At 36.5% G+C, this 16,326-nt stretch overlaps 1 protein-coding gene across 3 annotated transcripts in view; it reads left to right on the forward strand.

Annotated features, from left to right (window-relative positions):
* Positions 1–7,199: 7,199 nt before the first annotated feature.
* Positions 7,200–16,326, forward strand: part of LOC127970980 (glutamate receptor 3) — a 125,070-nt gene continuing 115,943 nt past the window's right edge. Inside the window, exons 1-2 of one of the 3 annotated variants that reach the window (XR_008156725.1) lie at positions 7,200–7,515; positions 7,966–8,124. Coding sequence is in view for 2 of the 3 variants with exons in the window: in XM_052573705.1 (XP_052429665.1) it covers positions 7,437–7,515; positions 7,966–8,124 (238 nt within the window). In the remaining variant the exon portion in view is untranslated. The remainder of the gene's footprint in view (positions 7,516–7,965; positions 8,125–16,326) is intronic. The other 2 variants (XM_052573705.1, XM_052573704.1) reach the window with 2 other exon arrangements.

Raw genomic sequence — 16,326 nt, forward strand, 5'->3', positions numbered from 1 at the left:
GGATAAAATTGTTTAGGTTATATAAATAGGTTAATAAAAAATAAGGGGTCCAAAAATAAGGGAACAATAATGTTGTTTAACCTGTTAACTGTCACTCACATTTTTGAACATAGACTTGAAAGTGCATGATCTAAAACAATTTTTTTATAATTCATTACTGAAAAATGATTTAGATGTACCATTTTCACGGTAATGCAGTGTTTGATTTTAAAATGGGGTAAAAAAGGATGAATTTTGAGATTTTAAGTTTTCAAGTGATATATTATTTCTGATGATTTCGAAAGTGTGATAGAGCAAAAGGCAAACAAATTTCAGAACTCCTGTTATGATGTAGGGTTTTGACGTGCACTCTTGCCATAAATTAATCTATTACTTTTCATACATAATTTTGTAACAAAAAAAAAATAAATAAATAAAAACATTGGTAAAATATCTATTCAGGAGTCTTAGACCTTTCTAACGATATACAGTTTGTCATGATTAGATTAGGATTTAATTGTAATATAGTGAAGTAAACATATACCCCGTCCCGTGACAATTAACAGGTTAAAAATATGTGTGAAAAGTTGTTAGAAATGTAATACAAGCTTATGAATGTTCACATCTTTATTGAAAAATGTGATATCACAGCCCCCTCCCACACACACGCACACACATTCAGTGGTGCAGAAATCGCACCTTTAATGACTCTACAAATGGGGTAACAGAGCACCCCTGTAGACTCTGCAGATGATCATATGTATATTATGTTAAATATACAGAAATGTAAAACAGGTTCATTACTAAATATGTGTGTTCTTGTTACGTTGTTAAATTTAATTTTATTATTATTATTTATTATTATTATTATTTTTATTATTATTATTATTATTATTATTATTATTATTATTATTATTATTATTATTATTATTATTCATGTTTATTAGCATCACTTTTGGTCCATTTGTTCAAACTGAAAGATGCTGTTTAATGCACTTTACAAGTTTTTGCTTGCTTGTTTTTCACCAGGTAAGATGAACATATTAAAAGTAATAGGAATTTCACAAATACTGTTATTATTGTCACACAGCATTGGGCTCCGAACATTAGAGTTATGGTACATAGTGTCTTTTAAGCATACTGTACAATGTTAATAAAAAAAAAAAAAAAAAAAAAAAATCTCATTATATCTTATTATGTACTCCAATAGTGGTTTCAAGTTCTAATATTGGGATTGTTGAGTTTATTTACTTTTCTTGAGCAACGGCATAATACTTTAATTGACAATATTACACTCATACATTATAAAACTTTACCAGTGTACAATGGCATAGTGATGAATGAATGAATGAATGAGCCTTTTATAGTGCTTTATTGTGTATTGCTATACACCTGTACCTCAATTCATATTTCTAAAGACTTGTAGAAAATCTCAACTTGTCAGAAACTATCCATTATTCACTACAACATTGTTTCTGTGAAGCTGCTTTAAAATAATCTGTATTGTGAAAGGCACTATGCAAATAAAATGAACTTGATTACCTTTCAGTTATGTTTATCTTTATCTGAGGTGTTTGAATTCTTAGTCACATTCTTAATGTTTACTTCCCACTTGTAAGACTGAAATATGGGTGTTTGTCATTGATTGACAGAACAATGTTTTGTTTGTTTGTTTTTATGATGTCCAGTTCTATCATTTCTGTAGTCTGTAAATCATTTTGAAAACATGCTTATGTATATCTTCAAATCTAATCAATTGCCTTTATTGCCTTGGTGCAGCAATGAAACTGTGACATTTAATGATTATGGGATCAGTTTTTATATGATGATGATGGTAAGGTGAATGACCTTAGAGCTCATGAGCAGATGACAATGATGACAGTCTCAGTAAAATCAATGCTAGGGTCTGATTTGCTCCTCCTCTCTGACACATTATTGTAGGGAAGATTATTGTACTGTATGTTGCTGTGTGGACACTCACCTTCACGAAACACACCTAATGTCGCCTAACCACAGAAGACTACAGATATACATTTGGTCTTACCTGTCATATGAATGACATTGAATAAATAACCTACAGAATCTGAAAAACTGAACTGAACTTAAGACATTTCAAATATTTTATAAATCCTTTTTAATGCAGAAGAAAAACAAAACAAAAACAAATCTCTGCATACTGTATGCCTTATTTGTAATTTTGTTTATTATAAGTTTTCATTAACCAATTTGAAACACTGTACTTGGTTTTAGGATAAGGTGGGAAATTAAAATCTCTCAAAACCACAAACAGAATGCTTTGAAAATAACTACTACCTGTACATCTTCTTTATTACTCGTTTTGGTGAGGAATTGCTAGTGATTGCTAGTGATGTTTTCCTTTGCCATGCCGCACTGGGGGCACAAGACAATTTTAGTATCAATAGCTAAAGCCTTGTCTGCAATGCAATTAAAAACTCAATTTTGGTAGAGCTTTGCAGCAAACGATAAATGGAACTGTCATCCTTGAATTGTTCTTCCGATTAGCAAAAAACTTCTCAGGTTACAAATGTAACCATGTAACCATGGTTCCCTGTGTAGGGAACAAGACACTGCATCCTCTAGGGGTCGCTATGGAGAACACCTTGTCGTGACCCGTGTCTGAAGCATACATTGCAAAATCACGCGAGTGTGAACATCACTACAACTAGGAAAAAAACGACCGTAATTCAAATGCATCTCCCGTCTGCATTTAAACAGACCTTTGCTCTTAATTCGCAATAATGAAATCTGAGCAGATCTAAAAACTGAATGTGTTGATGCTGCACTTTACACTTTGGAAAAGTTATATATATATATATATATATATATATATATATACATATATATATTAAAAAGTGTTTAAAAAAAGTGTAAACAAATTGTTAAAAAAAAAATTATAGTAATGAACAACCTGCAGTTTAATGTTTGCATTTCTTTCCCTTACTGTACCGAAAACGAACCAAACCTTGACTTTAAAACTGAGGTACGTACCGAACCGTGATTTTTGTGTTCCGTTACACCCCTAATAAATAGGCAACGGGAGAACACGTCATTCATCTGAAGCTTTCTTCCGAAGCATGGCAAGGAGCGAGAGTCTCATTCCCTACTCAGGGAACCATGGTTACAATCGTAACCTGAGACGTTCCCTTTCAAGGGAACTTTGAACTGCGTCCCCTAGGGGTCGCTATGGGGAACAGTATACCCACACCACCATGCTGAGGGGAGTGCAGGCCAGAATCATGGTAAACACTAAGTACCAACTCTACCATTTCCATGGGAGTTGCCCCTGTGATGTTAGACGACTGTTGGTGACCTTACCCCTTACGGCCAAAGGGCTAGGCTACATACCCACCTTACTCGTTAGTGACTCGGCCCAGGGTAAAGCTTTAGTCCGGACCATCAGTAAGTTGGTTACTATGAACAAAGAACCAACCAAAACATCATAGGTCCAGCATGGGAGACTGTTATGCAAGAAGTTCCCACCTAACCTTGGTCAGGTAGAGAGCTGGTGGTTACAGGGGAATTAGGAAGGGGAGGATAAGGGCACATGTAAAAATCCCCAAAGAGAACGAGTAGTTACTAAGTATCACTGTGATTCGGACAAGAACGCTGATGCCTCATCTGGATCACATCCCCTAGGTCTTGCCTACCTACCGGTGACCCACGATTCTTTTTACCCCAGGTGGGGGAGGAGTGTGAGTCACGACACTAGCCTTCTCTGCCCGTCTCTGATCCTCAGATTGAGATGTACCAGGACCCCTATGTTGTTCGGGCTCAGACCTGGACCTTTGTGGAACGAAGGATCTGAAAGCAGCTCAGCGTGCCTTTTCCTCTCGATTACAATCTCAATGGAGGTACGGTAAAGTTCGGAAGGCTAAACCTGAGCATCGAGAAGAAAGCCTTTTCTTTCTTCCCGATGTCTAACAGGTTCACCCACAGATGTCTCTCCATTACCACCATGGTGGAGGTGGCCTGCTTGGTAGCATGGAGAAAGGGATCTTTGGTGTGGCGCAGCTTGGCTTCCTGATCAGGAGAAAGGCCCTCGGCTTTATCCAGGTCCTTTAGCAGATCAGCCTGATATGCTTGAAACTCTGCCATGTGTGTAATGAAGCAACAGCCTGACCTGTTGCTGCATATGCCTTGCCATTTAAGCAAGATGTATCCTTAAGGGGTTTAGATGGCAAGGAGGGAGATTAAGAGAGGACGTCTCCTCCACAGAAAGAAAGCTCTTTCTACAGGGTGGCATCATCTCATAGCCGCTTTTGCGCATCGCCTCTATGTCAGCATTACTCTTATGCTGAAACCGATGGACGTGAGAAGAATATGGCCTCTTCCATTCCTTTTCAATCTCTGCAAGGAGATCAGGCAGAAATGGAAGACTCACCTGAGCTGAAAGGCTATGGTCAGAAAGATAACGCTCGTCGAGGCGACCTTGTGGTGTTACTTTGCTAGCGCACTTCCATGGCAAGTCCAACTTTGCCGTGGCACGAACCACAACCTCCAATAGCTCTACATATGCAGGGCAGGAGGATTGAGAAGGCTCAGCCTCAGCTTCTTCGCCATCCTAATACATCTCCTGCTCTTCCTGGGTAGAACCCAGCAGGGCACTAACATCAGTATTGGAAAGTGTTAAAGATATTACATCATTCTCACAAGGCTCTCTCGTCCGCCGCCCAACGAGCGCGAAAGGGAAAGTCCCTCTCTAAACTCACGAAATCTAAATCACGAGCTCATTCTCCTCCGTGCCTCAGCAGTCCTGGGTCCTGAACCGCTGGAAGCAGATGGCTGCCCTTTTTTTCTTTTTTCCTCGGAAAGAGAGACGAACGAGTGTGGAGCTTTTGAAAAAAAAAAAACCCTCACAATGCACGCAGATTGCCTTCTCAAAGACATCGTGTGAGTGCTCTTCACCCAAACAAATGATGCAAAGATTGTGTTTGTCATCGGGTGTCAAATAATGCACACACGGATGCACACACTGTCTAAATGCTTGCTAGTAGTCGCCATGTGAGACTTGAGAAACTCGCTCTTACCAGTTCTTTCAGATGCATGTTTCAAACAGAACAGTCAGTGAAAACTAAGAAGAGAATGACATGTTCTCCCGGTGCCTATTTATCCATAGCTGCGCCAGTAGTGACGTCAGGGGCTGTCGCCATCCAACTCGTTGGTGTTTTTTTTTATGTATGCTTAAGACACGGGTCTCTACCAGGTGTTCCCCATAGCGACCCCTAGAGGACGCAGTTCGAACCACAGAGGATAGACAATGCAAGGCTATGAGTTCCTTATTTTCATAAAATAATGTTATAACAGATGTTGAACTGCATTGGAATGGTGTGCTCTCTCTCTCTCTCTCTCTCTCTCTCTCTCTCTCTCTCTCTCTCTCTCTCTCTCTCTCTCTATATATATATATATATATATATATATATATATATATATATATATATATATATATATATATATATTATCATGTATTGGTTTGTTGGGATAGGGAAAAGTTGCATGCAGTTAAACAGTACACAGACTTTCACAGTACTCACTTATGTAAATACACAGTATTGAACACTGTAATATAAAGTACACTCCAGGGCAATCTTTCCAGATCATCAATCTACAATAAACGAAATTACATATCTGGTGTCGAATGTGTTCAGCACCATGGACAGCAGCCAGGCTCAATAATAGCTGGTATAGAAAAGGCTCATCGCAACAAAACACAACTAGGTCTCTTTGATGTGTCCACATTTATTACTCACTTAATTCATTAACACTATTCAGCAGTCTGTGTGAAAGACTGTATTGTGTTTTGTGGCGTTGACACAGTGCTCATTATTGCATTCCGTCTGCCATGTTATTAATTGTCAGTCCACGTGCAACATAATGGGCGTCTTTGGTCATCGCGTCGCTTCTCTTTTTTTTTTTTTTTTTTTTTTTTTTTTTTGACGCCTTGCGTTTTAATGTGACGTGTGACGAACTTTTTGAAAGGCACATCGACAATGTTTCATTGTGTTGCATAAAAAACGATTTTGTGACAACTGGCGATCTGTGCACGCATGACAGACCACCGTACTGTTGGTCCCTGTGTTGTTTAGACACCCACTTAAACACCTTTAAAAACCCTTTGTTTAAAGCCGTTTGCTCTCTTTAAACCCGAACTGTAACATGACTGCTTTACTCCACGCGGTTGTTAATCTATCGCTTCAACGTACGACGCTACGGTGAACGATTCCTAACAAACGATCAATGGTGCTCAATTTAAAGAGCTTCAGGTTACGCGTCAGCGCCTTCCTAAACAATATCATACGGTCTCCACGTGACCCCATCTGTACCGAACGCTAATGCCAGCAGATCCAGTAGCCTATCATTGTGACAGCGTTTGGTCTGTCGCGTCGGTCACTGATGGCCACATAGAGTAGGTTGCGTGATAATAAATAAATGCATTGCACTCGCCTAAACACGTCACATATCAAATGTTGCGTTTTAAGACAATTGCATGATTTGGACCCTTGACATGGTGCTGCTAAGGAACTGAGGTCATTTAATATGATATATAAGCCGGTGGGTTTCCACTTCTACTAGAACTACTGTACTTCTCAATGAATTTTGATTCGTTCATGACGTCTCAACCAGATGCATGTTCTCGTGATAGTGAGAATAACCTCAGGTAGAATGCTATTACATTAGGCCAATAACATGTCTAGGTTTTGCAACTCAAGACCAGCATTGCGTTACATCATGTTAAAGTGCTTTATATTATTTAAAAGTGTACACATCAGTCAGTGAATAGACGATGTCTGCCGTAGCTTATAATAGCTCTATTAAACGTACTCAAAATAATTTAAGAAAAACGTCTGCTTTGCAATGTGCACTATGAATGACGGTAATTATTTGAATATATTAGGTCTATAATACAACAGATAAATTGTATTTGCTTGCAATATACAGTATATTTATTTATATTATAATGCATTGTAACGTTTTATCGGCAGATTTAACTGTTTATAGTGTGTATTAAAAAAAACATTACCTTCATTACATTACTATTTAAGTGTTATAATGTGACTCCGTTAATTCGTGAACAAATCTAACCACTGTACTATAATGCATTATGAAAAACCTCTACAGCGCATGCACTAAATCTACAGACTTCATAGAAAGTGTTACCAAATCTCCTTCTTCTTCAACGTCAGTTCAAGTTTGATCAGTATCGCCCTGCTGGTCCAATTGGAGGATCCGCTCGCACTCAGTCTGAATGTGATGCTCTCAGTCGCCTCGACCATCTTCTCTCTCTCTCTCTCTCTCTCTCTCAGTCTGTCTCTCTCCTCACATGCAGAAGAATTGTTCTCCATGAGTCGCTCCTCTTCACTCACGGCTGGATTTGTGCGTTTATGATTCTCCTCCAACAGCTCGTTTTCTAAGGCTTGATTTTTGAGGCAGGAGAGAAAATGGCTCAAAGCGCGCTGCTTTTTTTATTATGGCTATTCGGCACATCTCTCGCTGCCTTCCCCAATCAAATCAATATCGGTGAGTCCGTCCGGATATGCCTGACTTCTTTTGGCTTTGTATGTCGAGGTTTAGATGCATGTTTAGGTGATATATGAAGACGGTATTATTGCCCGCGGTATCATAACTGCACTAATGCAATCTAAGGAATCAGCGCCTACCAAACAGAATTGTCATACATAATACAACGATTATGATTATATCTATGCAAAATACAAATAAATCAATAAAACGTCTTGGTTTTCCGCTTTGCAGGCATATCAGATATCAATCGCTTTTCATAAACTTAAGGGAAAGTTCCTTTCTACGAATGGAGGCGAATCGAATTGAGTCTGTGTATAAACTATGTTGGAACACATTCATAAATGTGTCTAAATGACGTTTAAGCCAAGTATTTAATATTCATACTGTTTTAAATAGCTTGAAATCTGTGCATCCTCTCTGATTCACTGCTGTTTGGTCTTCATAAAGGTGGGCTCTTCATGCGTTCCACCGTGCAAGAACACAGCGCTTTCAGATTCGCTGTGCAGCTCTACAACACCAATCAGAACACGACTGAGAAACCCTTCCATCTCAATTACAACGTAGATAACCTGGAGTCCTCCAACAGTTTCTCTGTCACTCATGCATGTGAGTACCATGAGCTTTTACCTCGATGCTGCTTCAAATCACACTGACTGAACGAGAATAATTGCTGGAAATCTGTGCAAACATTTCTGAAAACTGCGATACTCATCATCTTTATCCATCAGTAACAAACCAGTTAATACTTTGATAGATTTCAGCTTAATTCAGCAATGCAAAAAGTGGAGAAACACTGAAGCTGGCTGTTCTGCAGTGATGAGTTTCTATTACCCCATATATTATCCCTAAATCTTGTAATGATCCGGTTGCTACTTTTAGTTGTGCACCACCTATTAACATCAAGCCACATTGTGGACTTCAGATTAAATGTATTCATATTAAATAGATTGATATTAATGATTATAATATGGCTAACAGTAGCACAAATCTTAACGAAAGCAAGGCATACAGTGAAAAAAAATATGAGTAAAAAAATACAAGGAAAGAACAGATACAGCTGAATTTAGAAGCCAGAGTATCATGACACAAAGATATGTGTTTTCAGATGAGTTTCGAGTTCGGACAGGGTAGAGAGGTCACAGAGGGACTGGCAGAAGATTTTATAGTTTCAGGCTATTTTCATGTTTTCTTCTCTGTAAAACTTCTGATATTCATCAGAATTCTTGCTTTTGAAAATGTCAGTCTTTGTGGTTTGCTTTAGTGTTACGCTTGCTAAGTACATGACAAGTCGTTTTGTATTTCTGCTTTGATGTTTCTGTGATTGAATCCCTTTGTAATTATGACAGTTCTTTTGTGGCACCCATGCTTGTCCAGTCTGATATATGCAAGTGAAAGTGTTTCAATAAGAGTATGAGCATTCAGCGATAGAAGTGCTTTGTGGGCACAGTCAGTCTGTCGGTATTTCTGAGTCAAAATCACTTTGAATTCAAAAGCAGATTCCCTTCATAACACAGAATAACCCCAGCACTGTAGAGGTACAGATAGGTGTGAGGAAGATAGCATAAATAATTACACAACCTGAGTTTGTCATGGAATTATTGGAGGAACACAAACTAAATATTTTGGTTTTAGGAACTGAATATTACCTACTAGGTTTTGTAAAAAAAAAAAAAAAAAAAAAAAAGGAGGAAGGTTTGTATGATTCAGTGAGACTAAAATAACAACTGAAAAATAATCCCAAACCTGTAAGCAACTCTTCCAATAAGGTCAAATATCTGTCCCCTTATTTTGATGTTCTATGGCATTTATAGGTACATTTTTGTAACTTTCTTTTTAAATGAATGAAAACTTTGTTGTAACTCTTTCATGTAAAAAACAACAACAACAACAACAACAACAAACTACTACTGCAGAAGTAGCACAGAAGCAATATATGAAGTGGCATTTATATGTATTTACATAGACTGTTTAATGCAACTCAGACATGCCATGAGTGCATTTACATTGTGAAGTGATTACAATATTAGAAATATGAAGTGTTGTAAGAGAAAATACACTAAATAAGATAGTGAAATGCCAGTAGATGGTGGCAAGTCATTGTCTAAATGAGTGAGTCATTGATTCATTCATTCAACTGATTCATCCAAAACAGCTCATTCATTCAGGGCCAAAGGAAGTGACTTTACGAAGAGGTCTCACTGTATTATAGGCATATGTGTGTGAGAGTATTTCAATGCATTGTTTTACTAACCTTTCCACCCTAAGGTGAAAAAAAAAAAACTTTCTATTAATTCGGTTCAATTGCATTTAGAAATATCCATATATTATCAGATTTATCGACCAGGCCAATATACACACACAAAACAAAAATTTTCTAGGATTTTTGTTAACAGGCAAGGCCTATAAATGTCAGATAAACCAAAAGTATACCAGTCATTGCTTTACAGTAATATGCATTATTATATAAGCATATTAAGTATGTTGCAGTAGCTTTCTTTTGCTATCTGATATCTGACCGTGATGTCCAGAAATATTATATTATAGAATATTTTCACTTATTTAGCACATTCAGTGAAGCTCTCCGCCAGATGCTGTAACTCATTCACACACTTTTGTGCTGATCTCATCCTCAGCACCCGTGTGGATTTGTAAACCTCTTATTGCTTCACTGCACTGACTGTCATTGAACAAAAAAAATGAATAAAAACCTACACACAGACAGCCAATCAGACTGGAAGTGTCACGGTGGGGGTGGGACTGTGGTAAAGGAGGTGCAGATCTCCATGTTATGTTGGCGATCACATACTAATGAGGTGTCTGCACTTAGAAGAGCATAGGTGTGAAGAAAATGAGTGAATAAATAATAGGTGCATTTTTCTACAACAGTACATGTCCCTGCATTGAGGAGCACATGGCTGGGGAAAAGGAAGCTGTAATTTAGCAATAGAAAATAATTAAAGGAGCGCAGCTGTCCTGAGAGCCTCCTTGCAAACATTGAGAAAATGACTCAAGACTGTCTGTCTATAACATCTGATTCATTATCACTTTTTAATGCCAGTGTCATGTTTAAATCAGCTACAAGCTGTTAGCTGGCATGACAATCTTACATTAAACAGGGTATCGGGGAAAAAAAAGGTGAAAGTGACATGAGACATGGCCAAGTATGGTGACCCATACTCGGAATTAGTGGATTTTCTTAAACTAGTTATGACTATTGGCTAACACTTTATTTATTTGTTAACTTGTTAACAATAATGTTAACCAATTTTTGATTACACATTTTAAGTTCTAAAAAGTTGTAGCCTGTGACTGTTACCTACAAGGCCTACGCTACACGGTTTGGGAATGGCATGATTTTTTTTTTACGTTTTTGAAAGTCTCTTCTTGCTTACCAAGGATGCATTTGTTTGATCAAAAATACAGTTACAAATGTGAAATGTTGTTAAAGTAAACATATTCTTGTGAATGTTTTGTAAAATGTAATTTATTCCTGTGATGAAAAGCTGAATTTGCCGAATTATTACTCCAGTCTTCATCTTTAAGAAATCATTCTCATATTCTGATTTGCTGCTCAGGAATCATTTCTTGTTGTTGTTGTTGTTGTGCTGCTACATATTTTTTGGAAACCATGATATACTACCATTCAAAAGTCTTGGGTAAGAATAAAAAAAAATACATTCAAATATTTTTGGCAATGATCAATGATGCATTAAATTGATCAAAAGTAACAGTAAATACACTTATAATGTTATTAAAAAAAATGTTCTTTTGAACTTTCCATTTATCAAAGAATCCTAATAAATGTAATCTAAAAATGTAAATTTAAATATTAAAATTAAAACTCTATCACAGTTTTCAACAAAAATATGAAGCAGCACAGATGTTTTCAACATTGATTATAATTTGATAATCAGCAAATCAGCATGGTGTTGAAAATTCACTGGAATATATTTTACAGTATTTTTACATAGAAAAGTATTTTATCATAGAAAGTTAAAAATTCTTGTGAACAGTCAACCTATTGGATAATCACTGATTTTGTTGGTTAATGATAATTAGCTTCATACAAAAGCCTGTAGCTAAGTTAAGTAAATTATATTCTTGTAAATGTCAGCACACTTAATTACAGTAATCCATGACATTTCCTATGGAAGATTCTTTTTTTCTTTTTTTTCTGCATCCACAGAGAAACTGTAAAAAAAAAAACCCTACGGTAAAGAAGTGTTTTCCATTACTCCTCAAACGTGACAGCTACACTTTTCATTTCACGTTTCAAAAGCAGCATAAAAGATCTGAAGCTTCCTGGATAACATCTTCGAGTTTGTTTAGACGATGACATGTGCAAAACCCATCACATTCATTTCGAGGTACTTTCCTTTTATCCGTGTGGCAGAAAAAACCTGAGATTTGTTTAACAGCAAAAATTCAGAAAGGATATTAGATTAGTGCATAAAAAACTAGATTCATTTTCCATATTCTTTCAGGCCCTTATAAGTATGAGCAGTAATAACAGTGATGCTTGCTGTAACTAATTATCAGTGTAAATTAATTTGCTTATACCTTAACATGAAGATGTGTAGTACACAGTATATTCACTATCTATCACAAAATAAGAACAATGTATTCTCCTCAAAAACTGCCTTACCTTTAAGCATGCATAATAGGTTCCCAATACAATTTCTTGGTTCACTTGTCTTTAATGCGATACCAGATTGGAAATATGCATAATAAAGATTCCAAGTGAGATCTAATGTTTTATGAATAGCAAATCTATGTAAAATTACTTTAAACTCCATGAAACATGTTTCGCCTTGCTTTTCATGCTGGTTGCTCTATATAAAATCAGTGCATATTAATTTAATTTGGTCACATGGGAGCTGATGTCTTCTAAGGTGATTCTATTTAAGGGAAGCGATGTTCCTTCAAGGCTGAAGCGACGTCACACGTCTCTCCCTGTAAACCTTCATTAAGAACAGAGCCCAGCAGCCCACATTCACACAGCAGGCCTGAAACAAAACGCAAACAAAGACATTCGTTCTTTCCTAGTTACTAGCTTGTGTTCAAGGAAACAAGACCCTAGCTGTGTCTTTCTGCCAAAGAACTGACTGTGTGGTGGCTCAAATGTCAGCCCCGAAGAGCATCAGTTTATATTCACTTGGACGGTCAACAGAGAAGATGAATGTTGGAGAATAAGTGCCTTTGCAAGTTGTTTTTAATTGTATTTATTATTTTATTTATTGTCTGTTTGATATGAGGACCAACTTGCATTGAAAAGCCAGAAAATGGATGCATGCTTTGCTTCTCACAATCATAAATGCTTTTGTTGTTCAACTGATTTGCTGTCAGGTTATCAATTAATAATTTAGGTAATTGCTGTTTACAATGTGACAATGAAGCAAACCAATGTTTATGAATGACTGAGCAAAATAATGAGACTGCTTCTCAAACGGTTCTAGTCAATTATACTCTGAGATTACATTTTTGGCTGTATAGTTGTTTCTAATGATGTTGGAGTTATGGAGTCTGGGGACATTTTGATCAGGTTTCTGCATTTCGTAAGAAACAACATTCTGTGATGGGTCACGTATTACCCCAAACCAAAAGAAATAAAATCATTCTACATAAAAAAAGAATATATATATATATATATATGCCATTGACATTATGCCAGTTTTCGCATAATCATTTATCATATAATATTTTGTCTCTCTCTCTCCAATTATCAAAGGTGATTCTCATTGGTTTCTTTAACTGTTGTGTAAATCATTAATGTGTGTCATCATAAATATAGTACAACATATACTACTTATATAGCTGTTTAATTATATGTATTAAGTTTATATCATCATACATGTATACATTTATAAAAGCTTTAAACTTTATAAATGTAGACGTTACAAACAGTTAAATGTAAAAAAAAAAAAAAAAAATACAAATGCACTAGTGTGTGTTTGTGTCTACACACACAGTATACAGTTTTATTGAATTTTGTAGTGAAACCTGAACATTTCTTGACAGGTTTTGTGAGATTCCCCCTGACATCTCAAATGGATCGCCGGGGAAAGAGGCCGGCAGTCAATGTTTTCTTGCATCTTATTTAGTCTTTCATTTTTTACACTTTAAAAATGGCAAATTTTGTTCCTATCAAAAGCTGTTGAAGAACAGAAAAATAAATGCTTGAACGAGCTACGTAATGGTGATGTTTGCTTGTACACCAAAGACAGCTCTGTCAAATCTGTCTGCCACACAAGCACAATGAAATGGCCATCCACTGCAAAATGTTCTGGGAGAAATGCAGGCCTCACCAAAATAATAGAAGAAATAGCCTCAAAATGACATTTCACCTCTACTGCCTACTGACTGAGACAGTTTTCTGAGTCACTGAAGTATGTTGAGCACAACAAAGTCCCGAGATAAGGGCCGTCTTTGCCATAGGGAATCAGCTGTGATGTGTACTGTGAAGACAGTATGCGCAATATGGCAACAGTGACGGCAAAGCAAACAGCACATTTAAACATGTTTTGTTTACATTAATTCAGTACCCAAGTACATTTTGCATTCTGTCACTCCTCACTTTAATGAGATATGAATCTTCCAAGACAGCATACATTATATCTGGGAGAGAGGGACGTCTTTGTATTTGCAGAACGCAGCATTTTTCAGATTTGAACATGCTGCACTCAATAGAGCACATCTGTTGCGATGGCAAATATTGACGTTTTATCTCAGTCTCCTTGAGAAGATTTGATCTATTTGTGTTCTGTCCAGTCACAAGTCTGTGTTTGTTTCGCTACGGTGAAGGTAATCCTGCATTTGTTTGCTGCCAAATCGAGTCTTAAGCAAATCCCAGTTTTGCAGTGAAACTTTGGAAGAAAAAAAAAATTCACTTTTGAACACTTTGCTTTGTTTTTTTGCTACTCACGGCGGATGTATCTGCCAAGACGCATGGATTTTCCTCCCTGCGTGCTGATTTGTGTTTGGGACGGGGTTTTGCTTCTGTTGCTCATTGTAGTTTTTTTGTGTGCCGCTTTTGGGTTTTGACTGCGGTTTTCTTAACCAATCTCTGGAGTGTGTTAAGCACAAAGCATTTTAAACAATGCTTTTACCAAGTAGATAAAACTAGATATTTACCCTCCAAAAACGAGGAAATTGTCTGTGATGTTTGTGAGAATTCAAAACAAACTGAATGCTGTTTCACCGAGATTTCAATTTCTTATTGTGTGCCAGGGCATTGTTAACAGATGAACTGCCTCGGATAGCTTCTGCAAATCTCATTCAGCTTGAAATTACAAATGTACCTAAATCATGAGGTGGAATCCATTCTCTTGATTGGAATATGAAACAAGTTGACCTACCAATGCTTATAAAATTGCTCTTGTCTGATGGGATCAATATAGCCAAATTGGAATCAAACTGCTGTGCATTGTTTTGCCTTGTGCTTCTCTAAGCAAATAAGCACAGGCTCCCTGAGATTGAAGTTTTATGAGATGTGCTTTTGCTGTTTCACAAAAAAAAAAAAAAAAAAAAAAAAAAAAAAAAAAAAAAAATGTTTTTGCTTGTCACGTCTGAGCCATACTACTCCTGATAAGACAGAGCAAATAGCCTCAAGTATATTTGACCATGTCAAAGTCCATTAGAATTTTGTTCAGTCAATTATCCTGACTGAGCTTATTGTATTTTGCAGGGGGGGGGGAATAGGCATTTTTGTTGCTTTTCTGTGTAAGTCAAAGTTATTAAAGCTGTAGTGTAATAAAATATCCGTATACCATCCTAAAGTCAGCATGACATCAAAACTGACCATATTTTCACATAATCAAAACGTTATAAACTGTCATAACTCTACTGATGTCACAGTTCCTGCATGCAACACTTATCCCAATTTAAAAAAATGATGGAATAAAATAAAATAATGTCCAACTTTTTTCTGATAAGAGGTATTTAACATTTTGACAATAAACTTGATTGCAGCTTACATTTCATATTGCAACTACAGGTATTTCCATAAAACTGTAAACACTGTGTTTCTGTGTGTGCATCCAGTGCCATGAGTTTGATGCAGGGAATGAGAATGAGGTTGTGTTTAGGATCCTATCTAAAAATTGTTTAGTTTGAAAACGTTAACACGTCAGATAATAGAACACATATGCACTGTTGTTTTCCCTCAATAAACTCCTAGTTACTGCTTATTGATAGTAAGACAGTTACTGTAGGTAACACTTTAGTATTAGGGACCAATTCTCACTATAAAGGAGTTGCTTATTAGCATGCCTATTATTAACATATTGGCTGTTTATTAGTACTTACAATGCACATATTCTACATTAATAAGCAGCACATTTGGAGTTTACTGAGGCAAAAGTCATAATTAATGGTTTGTTAATAGTGAAAATTGGACCTTAAACTAAAGTGTGACCAGCAGTTATTGTAGTAGTTATATTTAGGTATTGGGGGATTATGGGATCTAGAATATGGTCTTGCAGAATAATTGATATATGTTTTATAACTATTCATAAACAGCCAGTATGGTAGTAGCACACATTCTAACAAGTAATGGTGAATAGCATTCCTTAATCTAAAATGTTACAAATAGTTAGAATTTAAATTAATGCACAAACAAATCAGCTTCAGTTCTCTGTGACTTTAATTTCAGAACATTAGTCTTTAGAAGTTTATTCCTTCTCCCAACATTTCTGTGACTTACAACGTTGCATGTTAAAGTGATTTTAAAGCTGCTTTGTTAAATTAATTAGTGACACTAGCTAAACAATATTTGAACGTGCTAATCCTCCAGGCAGGGCTTTGGATGTT

This window comes from Carassius gibelio, chromosome B14, assembly GCF_023724105.1.
Source record: "Carassius gibelio isolate Cgi1373 ecotype wild population from Czech Republic chromosome B14, carGib1.2-hapl.c, whole genome shotgun sequence".
Classification (NCBI taxonomy): Eukaryota; Metazoa; Chordata; class Actinopteri; order Cypriniformes; family Cyprinidae; genus Carassius; species Carassius gibelio.